Here is a 17,500-nt window from a genome sequence, read left to right on the forward strand (position 1 = left end):
TTTAGTGTTAATTTATCTATCAGAAAACCAAGAGCCAAAATGGTTACGTATATACAACATCATGATTTTGTTATGAACCTTAATTTTCTCGATATATATCTACAGATAGTTTTCCCCTTTCACCTACATTTGAATCCCACTTACACTACTTACTATTCTAGCACTGTATGGCAAGAATCAAATGTCAATATCTATAATCAACTGACTTTAATACAATAATTGTAATATGTATTTAAATTTACGATCATGACTATGTTAGTGGCGTAACACTATGGATATACACATAATGTATTGCGTTATTATATATACCTAAAGTGTTTTGCATTAATATTAATAAATATCAATATAGCTTAATGTTTTTGGTACTGTTGTTGTACATAAATAATTTCATGAGTGCATTTGTTTGACTATTTGCCTTTCTCTTTACTCGATCCACGAAGCCCCATGGTTGAAAAATCATTTAATTGGAACTTCTTTCGCAATGGGTTTAGATTTGTTCTTATCAAATGTTATAGATACGTCTTGTCTCTCCGCCCTCAACGTAACGGTCGTGAAAGGGTTTGGTCGATGTTTGAGGGCAAACCCGACACCTCGTGCACTATAGGATATTTTATCTTACCAAGTATTTCCTTTTATTGTGGTGTTCATGCTTTGTGCATGTAAGTAGTTAGAATAATTTGAAGTAAAACATACTTATATATGTTCTGAAAAAAGCTACGGTCATTATATTACCATAAAAGCCAGTCACCTTGGTGATATGGAGAATATACACATACATACATACATACATACATACATACATACATACATACATACATACATGACGTGTGGTCTGTTTCCATGGTGATGTAAACAAATATGGAGAACAATAACCACGACTGTACGCTTCGCTCAGTTGTCATAGATATTGGTTTATTGATTTCACCAGGAAAAAAACATACATAACAAATAAATTAACAAAATATATAAATTAAATTAAGTCAAAGAATATTCAATCAAATACATGTACATCAGTAATTACATGGACCTGGTGGGGGTTGTAGGAATAGTTCTACAGAACTAGTCAAGCCCACAACCCTTACAGAATGAGTTATAAAGTCGAAAATACTGGGTAAAACTCGGGTAGCGGAAAAATAAACAAAATGTGATAAGAATAATTGTCAAAATAATGCTTTGCATGAACGAATAAATAGGATTTACAACAACAACAACAACAACAACAACAACAACAACAACAACAACAACGACGACGACGACGACGACAAAAACAGCAAGATAGACATACATACATACATACATACATACATACATACATACATACATACATACATACATACATACATACATTGAAGTACCTATTACTAAGTACTTACTTACTTATTGAAGTAAGTAAGCTTTTAAGGCATGTTTGAATGAATGTCTGTAGGATATGTTTTTTATGTAGTCTGGGAGTGAATTCCAGTGTGTTACAGCTGCATACTTGATATTGTGTTGACTATGAGATAAGCTAACTTTAGGGACAGAGAAATTATTTTGAGTCGCGAAACGGGTGGGATACATGTGAGGAGGTTTTTTAAAGTAATGTGTTATATCATGGGCAAAGTGATTATTCAACAAGTCAAAGATGAAAACGCATGTGTGCAGTTTACATAGTTTATAAATGTCTAAAATACCAAGTTGTCTGAAAAGAGGGTCGCTATGAGCATGAAAGTCAAAAAAAGTAATGAGGCGAGCAATTTTCTTTTGAAGTAAAAGTATTGGCTGTAAGGAAGTTGCATAGGTATTACCCCATATTTCTAGGCAGTAAGTAATGTGTGGTAGAATGAGTGTGTTATATAATAACATGAGAATGGCTTTCGGTACATAGTGTCGCAACTGTGCAATAAGTCCAACTTTTCGGGTGATAGCATTAACAACATTTTGAATATGTGATTTCCATGTAAGATTGCGATCAAGAGTAACTCCTAGATAGGTTGATGACATGACGCACTGTATTTCATTCCCGTCTATTCCTATATTACCCTCAACTGAGATTTTCCTGTGGGGTGTATTAATAATCATGTAATTTGTTTTTTCAGCATTGATCGTAAGTTTATTTGCTTGACACCAATCATAAACCTTTTGAAAGTCACAATTGGTTTGGGTAAGGTTTATATTATTATCCTTGATAAATTTAAATAAATTCGTGTCGTCTGCGAATAGACGGAATTGAAATTGGTCAGTTGCATTTGCGATGTCATTAATATAAATTATAAATAAAATGGGGCCAAGAATCGATCCTTGTGGAACGCCACACTGTAACTGTCTATAGGGTGATGAGACACTATTAATTGTTACGGACTGTTGTAGGTTACTGAGATAGCTTTTAAACCATGCTAAAGGGAGACCTCTAATCCCATAATGATGTAGCTTACTTATTAATATTTCGTGGTTAATAGTGTCGAACGCTTTTTTGAGGTCAATAAAGACCCCAAAAGTAGAAAACCCGTTGTCAAGATGATCACTAATTTCTGAGACCAAGTCTGCCATGGCAAGCTTTGTACTAAATTTCTTACGGAAGCCGAATTGTGTGTTAATGAGTATATGTTTAATGTCAAGATAGTGAACAAGTTGCTTGTTAATGATAGATTCAAAGATTTTACTGAAAATTGGAAGAATTGAAATAGGTCTGTAGTTATTGATTTCTTCAGCGTTGCCTTTTTTATAGATTGGTATTATTTTGGCTATTTTTAGTGAACTAGGATAACAATGGATAACAAGGATTACCGACGTCGTCGATAAAAACAACGAAATGTTTGCCAAGATAGTTGTGCTAAAAGTCAGTCACCTTGGTGATATGGAGAATATACAGTCCTTGGACGGAGAGACCAAGATACTGTTCTAATTAGATGAAGTCAGTATTTTGAAAAGCGAACACAATAATTAGCTATGGCAGTGCTTGACATGACAATGACAAATTACAAGAAGAGCTAGCAGATGTCAAAAGTGATCTTTGATTTACTAAAGAACAGGCTGATTCTATTGAGAAAGACAATTTCAAGTAGGATAATGATGAAAATTGTTGAAGTGTGTCTGGGAGCAAAGAATAAGAAACACACAGAACATATAACACAGACGTGAGCTCTGGTAGTCATCATGATAAGATATTGATACTATAGTGGCATTTCTGTTGTCACTTGACTTTCCCGTCGTTACACAGAATAAAACAAATTATCGAAATGAGGATGAGAAAGACTTGGTATTAAATGTGATGAACTGAATTGTAGACGAGGATCTTAGTGGATATCTTCTACATTCAAACTCAAATACTTTAAATTATTAAACCAATCTACTTGAACAATAATTTATTGTAAATTAAATTCTTGAAAAATTGTAAAGATAATGATGAATGTAAAACTATTTTAGACACGAGGACATTTTTCTAGTATTTCCTATATACATGTATATTTTGTACATTTATTAGTTCACGGATGGATAATGAATTTATGCAAATATTTCATTTACCACAATGCAACACCCATGTTGTACGGTCTTCCGACGCAAAATAATGTTACTATACATTGTATTGGCCTGTTCCTGTCACAAAACTTCGTTCGGAAGCTGGGAAGAGGCTTCGGACTTCTGACTTCAGACTTCTGACTTCGTACAAAAGACCTCTTTGCAGTGGGAACGCACGGTTGCGCCTAGTAACTCACTCACTGAGGATTCGAACATATAAAATATGATCTAGTCGTCTTGACTTCATGGAACGTCCAGCGTACACCATGTTTAATTCTATTAATTTCAGTGGCAACTAACGTTAATAATATTAAAGATAAATTACAAAAAAGTCAAGACGACTGTTGACGTCCCATTGTCTCTGTCCCATCGTTCTCATCATGCACAACGTGGGTGGTCTGCACAGGCAAAATTCAAATTTCTGTCGAGCCGAGCATTTAGCATGTTCAGAAGAGTTCGTGGCAGTTTATAAAAGTGAAGTATCACTAAAATGATAAAAATGTGCTCAGAAATGACATACCACGATCGGATCACAAACCATCATTTTTTTACTTCCCGAATACACTTACTTCTAGAGCACACCCCTCTTCGAATTTTCATCTAATGGTTGTATATTCATTGATCTATGATGTAAGGAAAAAATGTCTGGTAGAGGTACGGAAAAATATGGATAAGAACCAAAGAATGATGCTGTTTAGCTATAGCTCTGGGTCTACTGATAAATTAACACTAAGTAGGAGAACCTTGGATTGAAACCCGGGCCTTTATGTCACACTTGTCATCTTTGAATATTATAGTTTAGATATGTCGAATATAAGTTTCCACTATCTGCCAATTATTTACAATTGACGAAAACCTCAATCTTTTAGATCGAGACTGAAATCTATCATCTCATAATACTATTGCTAAACATTCGCTTTATTAGGAAATATGTGATGTTTGCTTTCTCTAACCTCTTTGCGCGCGTACAGAATTCCACCATCCCTAGGGACATCGAATCAATAAGTTAAGATGGAAGCTGGTGGTGCCAAGTACGGATCCAATAGTGTGTCTCGAAAATCGAAGATATTTCATCACTTCTGAAGTAGCTTACACGCTGTGCATTTAGTTGGTCTTGTACCAAAAGCAATTACAGAAAGTGGGTTATACCTTCCCCTCATCAGTTAGAGATTACTCCAGCCCACCACACTTTATTGAATTGACTAAATGATATAGCTTCAGAAATGAACACACCAAGTTAAACATCATAACACTTCACTTCAGCTCCATCCTCATGTATGTATGTATGTATGTATGTATGTATGTATGTATGTATGTATGTATGTATGTATATGTATGTATGTATGTATGTATGTATGTATGTATGTATGTGTGTGTGTGTGTGTGTATGTATGTGTGTATGTATGTATGTACATGTATGTATGTATGTATGTATGTATGTATGTATGTATGTATGTGTGTGTGTGTGTGTGTATGTATGTATGTATGTATGTATGTATGTATGTATGTATGTATGTATGTATGTATGTATGTATGTATGTATGTATGTATGTAGGTATGTATGTATGTGTGTGTGTGTGTGTGTGTATGTATGTATGTATGTATGTATGTATGTATGTATGTATGTGTGTGTGTGTGTGTGTGTGTGTGTGTGTGTGTATGTATGTATGTATGTATGTATGTATGTATGTATGTATGTATGTATGTATGTATGTATGTATGTATGTATGTATGTATGTATGTATGTATGACATGTATGTATGTATGTATGTATGTATGTATGTATGTATGTATGTATGTATGTATGTATGTATGTATGTATGCATGTATGCATGTATGCATGTATGTATGTATGTATGTATGTATGTATGTATGTATGTATGTATGTATGTATGTATGTATGCATGTATGCATGTATGTATGTATGTATGTATGTATGCATGTATGCATGTATGTATGTATGTATGTATGTATGTATGTATGTATGTATGCATGTATGTATGTATGTATGTATGTATGTATGTATGTATGTATGTATGTATGTATGTATGTATGTATGTATGTATGTATGTATGTATGTATGTATGCATGTATGTATGTATGTATGTATGTATGTGTGTATGTATGTATGCATGTATGTATGTATGTATGTATGTATGTTAAATCTCAATACAGTTATATGGTAATAATGACCGTGACCTTTTTCAGAACACAGCGCAGCCAGCGGTAAGACTAAACCAGAGACCAACGGGGTCGACTGCTTACATTTTGCGGTAACCTATATGTGAACACTGAGTGAACATTTTGACAGATAAAGGGTATAAGTGCGTTTAATTATCCAGTGGTACACTGCCATATATATAGAAAGTAAGACATCCACTATTTGAGGTCTGAAGAATTGTGTCTGCATGTGAACAATTATTCAAAAAAAGTAAGTACACTGAATTAGTTTGCTAGAAGTATGCATATACCGCTGCCGAAATGAGAGGCACCATATATCAAGAAAAGTTGATATGGTATATACCTGGGTGTATAGCTGCACGGTTTCGTTTGCATATCTGTGCATCTAGTTCAATGCTTTCGGCATTATGTGTAAATAAAAAGTCTTTTGAAATGAAGTATTCGTAAGGTCAACTTGCTTAGTGAAACGCTGCAATTATATGAGATCAGTCCTGGACGACCGTCGTCAACTGCACAATATAGCTATTTACGTATACCTGCATACAGGTAAATAGCTATGAGGGCGAGTCTTTGTTTGCTGCGTCTAACTAGGTCAGGGAGTGTGTCCCGACTTCACTTTGCAAAATGCTTGATTTAAGCTTTGATAAGTCAATATTCCTTGCAGCAAGCTAAGTGTGTATTACTTCGACTTGAAATTTAATGATTGTTGTCTACCTTTACTGACAAGTGTTTTGTTTTGTTGTAAACGAGTAGGGACATACCTTAAAGAAGGGAACTATGGACTATTGTTATCTGCTAACCTTTGACATTTACCACCAACATGTTTTCGGCAATCAAAGTATAGATTTCACGGCTGTTTCATAATTTACATTGTCACCAATAAACTTAAATTGTAAAGGTTTCCTCAAGTATAATGGTGTTTAACCAAAAAACCACGTGCACGTAATACTATTTTCATGTTGTTATAACTATCTAAGTTTACCTGACAGGGTGGACAAAAGATCAACTTGGTTGACCTTCTACCCTGTACTTCATACCTGGTAACGTTGTCAATCTTTTTTGATACACCAAATATTGCCCTAGTTCTTCTTCCACAACATTGTGTTTATAATTCAAAGAGAAACAAACAGTTAAATTTTCAGTTCGAAAAGAAAGATTTTTTGCTATAGTAAACCAAAACTTCTTGACGAATACTAGTACTTTAATTGATAATCATTTGTGACGAATTATCGAAGTGATTTAGGTGATACTTAGTAAATTGGTTCATCAATTCTCTATTGTCCTACCTACCTAGCAGTGTACCGTCCTAAAATCATACCTACCTACCACCCTACTTATCTACCTACCTACCTACCTACCTAACTACCTATCTACCTACCTATCATCGATCCAACCTACCTACCTACCTACCTATCTACTTACCTATCTACCCTACCTATCTACCTACCTACCTACCTAACTACCTACCTATCTACCTACCTATCATCGATCCAACCAACCTATCTACCTACCTACCTACCTACATGTACATGTATTTATGTAAAGGCATGTGAATGTTCACGATATCCTGTTTATTTGACCAATGTAAAAAAATTAAATCAGACATTGAATCTCCTTTTTAAATAATGGAAATTTGAATTTACCTCTTACCTTACAGTTAAAACAAAGTGATATTATACCAGTGATTATGGCAAAGTGGGTCTGGGGAGTTTTGATTGGAGCATCTCTGTCTTATTTCCTGTATTGTCCGTTACCAAATGGTATTGCACAACCAATGAGGTTGAGAATGTATCATGCATTTGATCAAATAATGTCAGTTTACGTAAGTGTTATACCAAATAATTATGTCCCTGTGGTTATTTCTCTATTCAAAACTAGAATATAATTATGGAAGACCAAAACGTCATGGCAATACATTTGTATTGGTCGCCCACCGTATGAAACCTGAATAGTTTTATCACACATTAAGGTGCTAAATAATTACTCGCATGCATAGTTAAGTTACAAAATTCTGATTTTAGTCAATATTTCTGTTTTGAGATGTTTCACACAAGGTATCTTAAGTACGACTTTTTTGTAATTCCTTCCCAGACTTGTCAAAAATACATCACTTTGGTGTAGCCTGAAGCTGTACCAACAATTTTACACTCCAGTATATCTATGGTACTGTCGCTGGAAACTGGATTCCCTAAAGTATCTTATACAATTTCTTCATACACTCACCTGATTTCAAACATTTTCCACAAGTATATTATTAACATATATAACTTCAACTCCTATAGGTGACTGGTGCAACTTTTCTTGGCTTGACCGATGAGTTTAGTGCACTTGATTCAATGTGGGCAGTTAAGAATTGGGTACTCAGATGTGGTTTGGACGAGGAACCTACAATAAAACACTCAGACACTACTTTTGATGGGGTTGGTGTACGTTTGTATGAGCCTGTTGAGAAGTCTGCTAAGCCAGTGCCTGGCATAGTGTACATACATGGAGGAGGTTGGATAGTTGGTAGTACAGGTAAACTTACGGTGGCCGCCCAGTGCAAATTTCCTTAGCCGCAATGTCTTCTCCATGATATGGCCCACATAATGGTTTTCTCTCTCTACGCAATGATTTCTCCACGTGCAGACAAACCTTGGTAGCGAGGAGAAAATCGCAAAAAAATTATGCAACTTTGTACTGGTCGGCCATCATATAAACGCGACCTAAATAGTTTCATTACATGCCTGCATAAAATTATTAAATCACGCGATTGCTGTCAGTCTTTCTATTTTTACAGGTTTTCGACTATTTATGATTTAAAGATGTTTTAATCCGCATGCCATTTTGAAATGAAACTAGACTAAAATTTTCTTTTAATCCACTCCCAGCAAATAAAAATAAAACAAAACATGTGCATAAAATGTCTGCGTCCATTATATTCAGTTATTTGAAACTGACCAATAACAAAACATAGACCCAGTTTATCTTGTTTTACGTTGTTTTGGTCAAGTTAAAATGCCTTGCATTAATCAAAACTAAAGAAACAAAACAACAATACTTGTTTTACAACTACAATTCTTAGCCACTTGTACAATGTCAGTCATGAAGTAAAGTATATATGACACCAATAATATTGTCAAAGTGCGTGTACAAAGTCAGTCATGAAGTAAAGTATATATGGCACCAATAATATTGTCAATGTGCATGTACAAAGTCAGTCATGAAGTAAAGTATATATGACACCAATAATATTGTCAAAGTGCATGTACAAAGTCAGTCATGAAGTAAAGTATATATGGCACCAATAATATTGTCAAAGTACATGTACAAAGTCAGTCATGAAGTAAAGTATATGTGGCACCAATAATATCGTCAAAGTGCATGTATAAAGTCAGTCATGAAGTAAAGTATATATGACACCAATAATATTGTCAAAGTGCATGTATAAAGTCAGTCATGAAGTAAAGTATGTATGACACTAATAATATTGTCAAAGTGCATGTATAAAGTCAGTCATGAAGTAAAGTATATATGACACTAATAATATTGTCAAAGTGCATGTATAAAGTCAGTCATGAAGTAAAGTATATATGGCACCAATAATATCGTCAAAGTGCATGTACAATTATGGGAAGCCGTTCAGGCCAAAAGTATTTTTTTATTTTAGCTATAGTATTTTATATTTTTCGTACTTACAAACTAATTTTAACAGTTTATGTACTTTTATTCCATGTTCACATTATTTTAATTGAAATAAGTTTGCATTTATTTGAGAATATTGTTTTATTTTTCGTCAAACCAGATTTTTTAAAGGATTATATATAACTGAAAGTCAAAATATATTTTTTGTTAAAGTTATTTTATTTTATTTTTTTAATTTAAAAAAAAAATTCAACTTTTTCTCAACTTTTTTTTTGTCCTTCGTCCTCCATTACGATGTGTTTCGGCGCCAAATACACGTTCTTATTACCTTCGAAATTGATCGCTCAAACATTATATCAGATCTGACAACCGTTAATTTACGTGTGATAGTATCTGTTTTTCCAACAACCGCGACTTCAGCCGCGTACACACATATGTACACCGCATGTGATGATGACTGCATGTATGATGTATTACATGATGTAGTACATAGGATGCGCTCCATGTGCAACGGGTAAAGGTAGTTAATCTAAAACAACTAAAGTTTGTTGCATCAATAACAATTACATTCATTATTGTGAAACTGACCAGAATTGAAATAAAATGGTACACTATAATGTGAGCGTGAGCAAAATAGCTTTAGGAACAAAAACATGAGGAAAAGTGAACGCGTATTTCCAATGGATCAGTCAGGTACTACATCTAGTACGAGCGCACATCTTGACGTCGACCTGCTGTATTACATATCAACCTAAACCAGCTTTTCTATATCGCCTTGTGACGTTGTAATCATTGTTGTTGTTGTTGTTGTTGTTGTTGTTGTTGTTGTTGTAAAGATTCAGTTTACTTCATCGTTCATTGTAGTATACATTCTCTTGGTGTTCAGAGTACACATGTATCATGAAAAGTTGAGAACAACACGTCTACGTATGTACAGCAGGTCGACGTCAACATGTGCGCTCGTACTAGAAGTACCTGGCTGACCGTTTGGAAATACCTTTACCCGTTTCACATGGATCGTACGCGGCTGAAGTCGCGGTGCTTGGAAAAAACAGATACTATCACGCGTAAATTAACAGTTTTGTGATCTGATATAATGTTTGAGCGATCAATTTCGATTTTCGAAGGTAATAAGAACGTGTATTTGGCGCCGAAACACATCGTAATGGAGGACGAAGGACACGCCTGTCACGAGCACGACGTGCTCGCGACCGGCGCCTGTCAGCAGACTCGGCCAGCCACAAAAAAAAAGTTGAGAAAAAAAAAAGTTGAAATTTTTTTTTTAATTAAAAAAATAAAATAAAATAACTTTAACAAAAAATATATTTTGACTTTCAATTATATATAATCCTTTAAAAAATTCTGGTTTGACGAAAAATAAAACAATATTCTCAAATAAATGAAAACTTATTTCAATTACAATAATGTAACCATGGAATAAAAGTACATAAACGGTTAAAATTAGTTTGTAAGTACGAAAAATATAAAATACTATAGCTAAAATAAAAAAAAAATATTTTTGGCCTGAACGGCCTGAACGGCCATATACAATGTTAGTCTGAAATAAAATATATATGGTCGCGACCATCAAGACGAAAGAGTTAAACATGTATCAAGAAGGTCAGTTCAAGGAAAAATACTGAGTTAAATAGTAAGGAACGGTTAGCCGACATCTACATCGGACTTTAATCAGATTGAGGGCTAACGTACGTACGTACGTACGTACACACACACACACACACACACACACACACACACACACAGACACACACACACACACACACACACGCACACACACACACACACATACACATACAACACAGCGTGCATCAGGTGTAATATGTACTATTCCTTATAGCTAAATGTCATATTGACATATACCAGGGGAAGGTTATATTTTCATCACCAACCCTATATATACACCCTATATCAATCCTATATATGTATTTTTATACGCAGACATGTTTAAGATCTACATAGAGTAATATATTTTCCTTCCACTTATCTTTAGATATCTACCATTCCGTAACCAAATACATTGCAGCAAGACTTGGTATTGTTGTAGTGTCTGTAGAGTAAGTGCTTGGCTTTTATTATCTATTCAGGTAGAAGTATATTTTTGTCAAGTTTACACTGTTTTTGAAATTTAGTGATGGCAGTTAAAGATTGCATAGAAGCATCTCTCAGAACCACTGTGTGTATTTTAGCTGATGATTTGCTGTAATGTTCAGCTAAAATACACACAGTGGCTCTGACAAATGCTTCTATGTATGTATGTATGTATGTATGTATGTATGTATGTATGTATGTATGTATGTATGTATGTATGTAAACTATGTATGTATGTATGTATGTATGTATGTATGTATGTATGTATGTAAACTATGTATGTATGTATGTATGTATGTATGTATGTATGTATGTATGTATGTATGTATGTATGTATGTAAACTATGTATGTATGTATGTATGTATGTATGTATGTATGTATGTATGTATGTATGTATGTATTTGTCTGCCTGTCTGTCTGTCTGTCTGTCTGTCTGTCCGTGCGTCCTTTCGTCCATCAGACCGCCCGCCCGCCAGTCTGTCTGTCTGTCTGTCTGTCTGTCTGTCTGTCTGTCTGTCTGTCTGTCTACCATCCTACCTGCTTGCCATCCATCCAGCCTGCCTGCCTGTTTCTATGTTCACATCGATTCTCATAAAGGGTACGGACCAAGGTTCTACATCCCTGTAATGCACATATTGTAGATTTGTGTTATTAACAAATTTCATCTCTTCCATCCGATAGAATTTGCCAAAGCGTAAAGAGAAATTAAGTGTACATATCGATATGTGTGAGTTTAAAGAATAATTAAGAGCAGACATCTGAAGAAAAAATGCCCGATGAATATATAGTCAGGGCAGTAACATCAAACACATTAAATGAATCACATACGTTACGATTTTCAAAGTCAGAGTTATAATTTATTTTTAAAAAGTACTTTTTTATCATTGGATTGATTTACAGGTATCGAATGGCACCACAATATCCATTTCCAATACCTTTGGAAGACTGTGTCAAAGCTACTGTTTGGTTTTTGCAGCATGCTGGGGAGTATGGTGTAAACCCCACAAGAGTTGCTGTGATGGGTGACAGTGCTGGTGGCAATCTTGCAGCAGCTGTACCGCAAATGCTGACTTTCGAAGAAAAGTACAAACTGTTGAATCTACCTGAATTAAAGTTCCAAGGATTGGTCTACCCAGCATTGCAGGCAGTTGACTTTCTAACACCTTCCTATCAACAGCATTATGTTGCTCTTACAGCAGAGTTTATGACACTATTCTGGTCGATGTATATGAATGGAAGGGTTGATCACATGGAAGCTATGATGGTAAACAACCATACATCCCCACAGTTCAAAAAGTCTCATCAGAAATTATTAGATCATAGTCTCATTCCAAATCAATTCAAAGGGGGTAAATATCAATCTCCGGAGAATCAGAATTTCGGAAATGTTGAAATCTTTTCGAAGATTCAAGACACTCTGATGAATCCATACTTCGCACCACTGATGAGGTCAGATTTAAGTGGTTTACCACCAGCTTACATCCTTACTGCTGGGTTTGATGTTCTGAGAGACGACGGTATCATGTACGCCAAGAGGCTTGAAGAAACAAATATATCTGTTACATGGAAACATTACGAAGAAGGTTTCCATGGAATATTCTGTCAGATAGGTTCTTTAGGTTTTGAAGTTGGTCAGCAATGTATGGACGATTTTATCGAATACTCTAGAAGTAGATTGTAGACATGTCTGTGTATAACAAAATGTAATCACAATACAATAATCATGGTTGTCTCCAATACCCAGAGTAGGATATTTTGGCAACGTTTGGTGAAACTGACTGATTTTTCAAAAAGGGGCATATGAAGATTGTAAGTCATTCATTATCGAAAATAAACTATCAAGTGGAGTACAGTCTAATTTTTTCAGAGCAAAATTGTAACTTTTCTGAAATTCTATCTTAAAAGCTTAGGCCGGGGTCAGCATTTACGGTAGAGGGGCCTGGGGAGAAATTATTTTGGTCAAAAAATATTCGCAGCCCCCCCCCCTCTCCTTCGCGCTTTCAAAACATGTCATGCCCCCGAAATGAACCCAAGAATTTTCGAAACCCCCCCCCTTCCAGCTACACATATTTTAATCTGTAGTAACCCCCCCCCCCCCTCCACTTCAGAGATGTACAGTATGGTATACTACATTAAACTAACAGTGGCAATCAACTTCACCGTCCATACATACTTACAAATACATGTCAGCTTTGCGAAAAAGGTCTCACATTGGGCCGTAACCTGTACTTGGAGATACTTCGTCAGCAGGGTTTTATCTTTCAATCTTGATCCTGGGCAGAAATAGCAACCCCCCCCCCCATTTCTCCCCAGTCCGCCCTACCGTAATTTCTGACCCCACCCTTAGAGGTGGAAAACAGGTAATGATGGTGGGGAATGAGCCAGACTAACACAACCTAACCATGTTACATGTATAAAGAAGAATACAAACGTCCAGTGGAAAGCTGGGTTGGGTTGGGGAGACTGTATACATGTACACATATTGTTGTTAAATAATAAATAAAGAGATTTATATAGCGCCTAGTATCCGTCAATGATGCTCACTGACGCTTTACAATAGAAACTGTCTTTAGTCTTAATTTGAAAGTCTCAAGACACGGTGCAGAGCGGACAGTGTTAGGTAGTTGGTTCCACAGAATTGCAGTTTTGTTCTGGGAACCTTGAATGATGCCTGACGACTAGAGCGGAAAGATCTTGTAGAGTTGTTAACTACAATAAGTTCACCAAGATATTGAGGGGCGAGACCATTTAATGATTTATAGGTGAGAAATAGAATTTTATACTGATTTCTGAAGGTTACCGGAAGGCAATGGAGATGCATCAGGATTGGTGTGATGTGATCACGTTTCCTTGACTGTGTGATAAGTCGGGCGGCTGAGTTCTGTGCTCTTTGCAAAATACTGCTGATGTGCGCATGAAGTAGTCCGAACAAGAGGGCATTGGCATAGTCTAGTTGGTAGAGTATTTAATGTTGATTGTTGATGTATATGTAACCATGGTCATTTCAGGTACCAAGAATATTATTCTGAATTACGTGACACACCGTGTACATTGACATGAGACGCGGGCTGCATTTGACTGATGTGTGAGGGCGCTCCATCACGGCCTAAATTTACAGGCTAGTCATTGAAACGTTGTTGAAAACATTTCTCTTGGGGAAAAAGCTGACGTGGCACTTTGTAACCCGTTAAGCGAGTCGCTATATGGAAGGAACATAATTTACGGCTTTTGGAGCAAATGGACAGAGGCATGAACAATTTAGGGGTACGAAAGGGGGAAGGGGAGGGGGATGAAAATTCTGATGATCTCAAAGTTGAGCCTTTAAATATTTGGTTTTGAACCGAATTAGACCTCAGGAGCTATCGTTTAACCATGTTAATGTGAACATGGTTAAGTTCATTTTGAACTAACTGGGGCGCGCGATGTTTTTGGTGGAAGTGTATTTTGAAAAAAAACATCAGTTGACGTGGGACAATAGGTCAGTTTGGAAAATACCACTTAAAGGGGGGGGGGATATTTTGGAAAATACCACCTAAATTGGGCGGGGTCAGTTTGGAAAATACCACTTAAAGTAGGGGGTGTCACCTTTGAAAACAAATTAAGTGTCATTTAAATGACTCATGCACAACTTCAATTTGACAGATACCCCCTCCCGACCCTCCCTATCTGTGCACCATGAGAGGGACCCCTTCAACATCTTCCCAACTAGCCATATTCTTCTGATGCTTCTCCACCAAATTTGATTAAAGATTAAAGGGATAGCCATCCTGGTAATAAGTGTCTCAGAGTGAAGGTTAGAGCGCAATGTGACTTAGATTTCTCCTTGTGAAGCCCTTATCTATCTGTGAAGAAATTTCTTATTATGTATGGACCCTGAAGTCAGTTGTCACACTTACTTTAATATTATAGTGTACGTACATCCCACAATGTACGAGAGAAAGGGGGTGGGATTTGCCGTATATTACTAGTAAATACAAATCTCAGAGTATTTATAAATCAATACCAATCACGTGACCATTAATTTTCACACATAGGAAAACAAATTGTAATTCTCGTCTCATGTAAACATACTTTAGTTGATAGTGATTTGTAGTTCATGGGTTTCAGTAATTATGTGTTGTTGTTGTTGTTGTTGTTGTTGTTGTTGTTGTTGTTGTTTTTGTTGTTGTTCTTGTTGTTCTTGTTGTTGTTGTTGTTGTTGTTGTTTTTGTTGTTGTTCTTGTTGTTCTTGTTTGTTTGTTTTCATTCATGTATTTCTTACTAACTAAGCCTGAGCCCCCTGTGGTATAATCAACAGGACCATTTATAACATCGCTAACCTACGGGTGAACCCTATAGACGATTGACAACGGGAATGTCACCCTGTGAATAGAATACTTTCTAAGGATCGCTGAAACATTTATTCGGGTAAGCTTGCTTTAATTTTCAGCAGAACTGCTCGTTTGCAGATGATAGAAGTATCAATGTTGTTGATACATTCATCTTTTTATAGGCTGCCCAGAGTCCGGTTCTGTCGAGATTGTACAAGTTACCATAAAATGCATGACCTCACAGACGCAGACATATGGATCAACCTTCAGTAACGTTGCTAACAAATAACCGAGCTTCACAATGGTAGATTTGACCTTGCGTTGCAAAACACAACTCTGTATAAACATTGAGTATACAAATTTCAGCTGGGTTTTATCGATAACTTTCAGTCTATTTTTGAAAATTTTAACATCCAAGCGAGCTGATCTGACGGCATACGTGACTCAGTTATCAACAACACTTAACATTGGTGACGCCGTACTGTAGTCTGAGTATACCTGCCGAGTTTGAATGCACCTGTGACTTTGCATGCATGAAACAGTATTGCAAATCCGGTCCTGTGTATCAAGCGAAGGCTAGCCAATCCTTCAATGTCACTAAACAAAATTATTAACAAGTAAAATATAAACTATGAAAACATATATTCATATAATATGGCCTCTATTTCGTCACAATCACTCCCCAGTCGTGTAGACTTGTATATTGTTATGTAAATGATACATAAATACGGCTGTGTAGCGTGATTAATGATGATACATATGTACCGTGACACTTAGTACAAAACAGTCCAAGTGACCTCACGACAGTAATTCGTGCGACACCTTATACTAGTACACCTACGGGCATGTCTAATGGATAGTTTAATAAACTAAAAACATGCAAATGTTACCCAACAAAGTATTTAGCACTTTTATCTTCGTAATTACGTAATATATGTGTGTGTCTTGTATACAATGCTCTCTCTCTCTCTCTCTCTCTCTCTCTCTCTCTCTCTCTCTCTCTCTCTCTCTCTCTCTCTCTCTCTCTCTCTCTCTCTCTCTCTCTCTCTCTCTCTCTTTCTCAAATCAGCAGTGGATATCTACACATTGACGCCATGTCTAAATTGGTTTGGCTAATAGTCATTGGAGCGTTAGTGGCATATATGACATATTGCCTACTCCCTGATGGAATCGCACAACCAATGAGAGTCCGAGTACTATATGTAAATGGCCAGATACTTAACTATTATGTAAGTAACTTATTAATCTACTCCTCACCACTCATTATATTATAAATGAACTAATGGAATGATAAATCAGATTTTAATTCCTACTCTAAAGCATTACAGTACATACATTACACTTGGCAAACATCTTATAAGACCTTCTGATTTATTTGTGGGTTTTCATTTTTTAAAAATTTTACATCATAATTTTCAAGTTTTGCTTATCTCTTTCAAATCTTACGCTTTAGAAGTAAAAATGCTACAAAACAATAATTACTATCCAAGGTTTTTGAAATGTTGCATTTTTATCAGCAAAACAACAAGAAAATGTGAAATAGATCAGAAGGTGTTTGTTTGTTTGTTTATGCAGTATTTAGATCTTGACATCTTGCGGATCTATTAAAACCATTAGTTGCATGGTAACACACAAATCATATCCAGAATTCGTAACACCTGATACAGAAACTGGAAGAAACCAAAATAGAGGAAAGGGAAGTACAGGTATCGTTTGACCCTACTGCACTTTTTACCAGTGTTCCGGACAATGAAGTGGTTAAAATGGCCATTAACAG

At 35.8% G+C, this 17,500-nt stretch overlaps 2 protein-coding genes and 1 pseudogene across 4 annotated transcripts in view; all 3 read left to right on the forward strand.

Moving 5' to 3' along the window:
- LOC144442454 (arylacetamide deacetylase-like) overlaps positions 1-168 on the forward strand; it is a 6,587-nt gene extending 6,419 nt beyond the window's left edge. For both annotated transcript variants that reach the window (XM_078131812.1, XM_078131811.1), the window contains exon 5: positions 1-168. This exon is cut by the window's left edge and continues 1,819 nt beyond it. The gene's annotated coding sequence lies outside the window, so the exon portion shown is untranslated.
- Positions 169-7,366: 7,198 nt separating this feature from the next.
- LOC144442150 (arylacetamide deacetylase-like) lies at positions 7,367-13,202 on the forward strand. Its single transcript, XM_078131417.1, has 4 exons — positions 7,367-7,501; positions 7,962-8,196; positions 11,315-11,378; positions 12,314-13,202. The coding sequence occupies exons 1-4, from the start codon at positions 7,367-7,369 to the stop codon at positions 13,092-13,094; spliced, it is 1,215 nt and encodes a 404-aa protein (XP_077987543.1). The 3' UTR covers positions 13,095-13,202.
- A 2,543-nt stretch (positions 13,203-15,745) lies between these two features.
- Positions 15,746-17,500, forward strand: part of LOC144442627 (arylacetamide deacetylase-like) — a 5,169-nt pseudogene continuing 3,414 nt past the window's right edge. The window contains exons 1-2 of the transcript XR_013481646.1: positions 15,746-15,820; positions 16,796-16,952. The product of XR_013481646.1 is annotated as an arylacetamide deacetylase-like (transcript). The remainder of the gene's footprint in view (positions 15,821-16,795; positions 16,953-17,500) is intronic.

The sequence above is a fragment of the Glandiceps talaboti genome, chromosome 11 (assembly GCF_964340395.1).
Source record: "Glandiceps talaboti chromosome 11, keGlaTala1.1, whole genome shotgun sequence".
Classification (NCBI taxonomy): domain Eukaryota; kingdom Metazoa; phylum Hemichordata; class Enteropneusta; family Spengelidae; genus Glandiceps; species Glandiceps talaboti.

What these genes read in the sequence shown, in the direction of transcription:
- LOC144442150 (XM_078131417.1), top strand. Translation starts at nt 7,367, where the DNA reads ATGGCAAAGTGGGTCTGGGGAGTTTTGATTGGAGCATCTCTGTCTTAT. An exon ending in ATCAAATAATGTCAGTTTAC is followed by an intron (nt 7,502 to 7,961) that starts GTAAGTGTTATA and finishes CAACTCCTATAG; the next exon opens with GTGACTGGTGCAACTTTTCT. An exon ending in TTGGATAGTTGGTAGTACAG is followed by an intron (nt 8,197 to 11,314) that starts GTAAACTTACGG and finishes ACTTATCTTTAG; the next exon opens with ATATCTACCATTCCGTAACC.